The following is a 747-nucleotide window of genomic DNA, read 5'->3' on the forward strand; positions in this document are numbered from 1 at the left end:
AAACTGGCAGTGGTTCCATTATCCAATCTGCATCTAGGATGAGCAGTGGGTCACCTCCCCAGCCTGGCTGTGAGCTCTGTTCTTTTATATTAAGAGTTGGATTGGTGGTGCTGAAGAAGCACTTAATATTGTGTCTTATTGCATTTATGGTATTGATGGTATTGATGTTTTACCTAAAATCTGCAGATGAGCCAGCCAAAGACTACTAGGTGACTGCTGAGAGGTTAGTGGGTGTTGCCTGATGGAAACCTTAGCAGCCTCTTCTTTAGACCAAACCCACCAGGGTAAGAGATTGTGCGGTATGCTTATACATTAATTTTTTATTTGTTTTGTTGATGTTTCGAGATGCACTCATACTAGTTTCCCATTGACAAAATTGACAGTACTATCAACATCACATGGAAGTGCTTATTGTGCACAGTAGTCTTACCTGTGAGATAAGGTAGGAAGCATATTGTTTATAAAAGTCTACCTGAAGATTACAAAATGACTTCAGTTCAGTGTAGTTGTGTACTGTGTGCAGGTGATGATTTGGAGGTGGAGCCAATGGGAGAGGAGCCAGTAGTGGACACAGTGAGTGAGAATACTGTCGAAGATCATTGCCAATCAACTAGGAGCCTTGACCATCCGGTGGTCAACCTTACCCAGATTGTGGATGTGCAGCCAAGCATAGACGATGGGGTCACTGTGGTACCCCCAGAACCACCAGACTTGTCACCAGGGCCAGCACATAAGGTAAGCATTTCA

The 747-nt window shown here is 43.8% G+C and overlaps 1 protein-coding gene across 1 annotated transcript in view; it reads left to right on the plus strand.

The window, feature by feature from the left end:
* LOC119581854 (polycomb protein Asx-like) overlaps nt 1-747 on the plus strand; it is a gene marked incomplete in the record, with an annotated part of 73,367 nt that overhangs the window by 58,549 nt on the left and 14,071 nt on the right. Inside the window, 2 exon segments of the mRNA XM_037929996.1 lie at nt 187-284; nt 524-735. Coding sequence (XP_037785924.1) covers nt 242-284; nt 524-735 — 255 coding nt within the window.

Source organism: Penaeus monodon, chromosome 15 (genome assembly GCF_015228065.2).
Source record: "Penaeus monodon isolate SGIC_2016 chromosome 15, NSTDA_Pmon_1, whole genome shotgun sequence".
NCBI classification, from domain to species: domain Eukaryota; kingdom Metazoa; phylum Arthropoda; class Malacostraca; order Decapoda; family Penaeidae; genus Penaeus; species Penaeus monodon.